At 49.1% G+C, this 936-nt stretch overlaps 1 protein-coding gene across 1 annotated transcript; it reads right to left on the reverse strand.

Moving 5' to 3' along the window:
• Positions 1-282: 282 nt before the first annotated feature.
• Positions 283-669, reverse strand: LOC139272738 (histone H2A-like). Its single transcript, XM_070888842.1, has one exon. It carries the CDS (start codon positions 667-669, stop codon positions 283-285), a length of 387 nt encoding a protein of 128 aa, XP_070744943.1.
• Positions 670-936: the final 267 nt, after the last annotated feature.

A 936-nucleotide genomic window follows, 5' to 3' on the forward strand; every position in this document is an offset into this window, starting at 1 on the left:
GTTTCCAATTGTCAGTTTCCCTTATGTAAAAGAGGCTTTACTGAATCTGTCAGCATCAGGCATTGTCGGCAGTATAGGTGAAACCATGACGTCACAATGTAATATTGCCAGTTAACGTCAATGGGCAAAATTGTGGCAAATGGATTTCAACGTAAAATTTAGGAACCAACATGATAAATTTGATCTGAGATAATTGTGATCCATCGGACAATAAGCAGCCCTTTCACAGATAAGTGGGTGGCTCTGAAAAGAGCCTTTGGGTTATTAGATTAAATGTCCGCTTTACTTGCTCTTGGACGAACTGGTGGTTTTCTTGGGCAGCAGCACAGCCTGGATATTCGGCAGCACCCCGCCCTGAGCGATGGTCACCCCTCCCAGCAATCTATTGAGCTCCTCGTCGTTTCGGACGGCCAGCTGCAGGTGTCTAGGGATGATGCGGGTCTTCTTGTTGTCGCGGGCCGCGTTTCCGGCCAGCTCCAGGATTTCAGCGGTCAGATACTCGAGCACAGCAGCCATGTAGACCGGGGCTCCGGCACCCACACGCTGAGCGTAGTTCCCCTTTCGCAGGAGCCTGTGAACACGGCCCACAGGGAACTGCAGTCCGGCTCGGGAGGAGCGAGACTTGACCTTAGCCCGAGCTTTACCGCCGGTTTTTCCTCTTCCAGACATTTCCACAATCCACACGTTCAGAGAAAGAATGAGAAACTCCTCCCATTTCTACCCCAATTATACCTTCTGGAGGGATGCAGGGGGCGAACTTGTGATTGGTCGCTCAGTGGTGCAATTCATTGGTCGTTTCCGATGTCCAATCACAGTCTGTTTAGCCCGCCAATGAATGTAGGGCGGAAATTACTGTCCTCAACAGTCAGTCCTCCAACGTTTTTTAAATTCAAAAATCCCGCCAATAATTGTTAAAATTGCGGATTATGTTAGTAT

Source organism: Pristiophorus japonicus, chromosome 9, assembly GCF_044704955.1.
Source record: "Pristiophorus japonicus isolate sPriJap1 chromosome 9, sPriJap1.hap1, whole genome shotgun sequence".
NCBI classification, from domain to species: domain Eukaryota; kingdom Metazoa; phylum Chordata; class Chondrichthyes; family Pristiophoridae; genus Pristiophorus; species Pristiophorus japonicus.

Coding starts and splice junctions, on each gene's coding strand:
- LOC139272738 (XM_070888842.1), bottom strand. CDS start 669: ATGTCTGGAAGAGGAAAAACCGGCGGTAAAGCTCGGGCTAAGGTCAAG.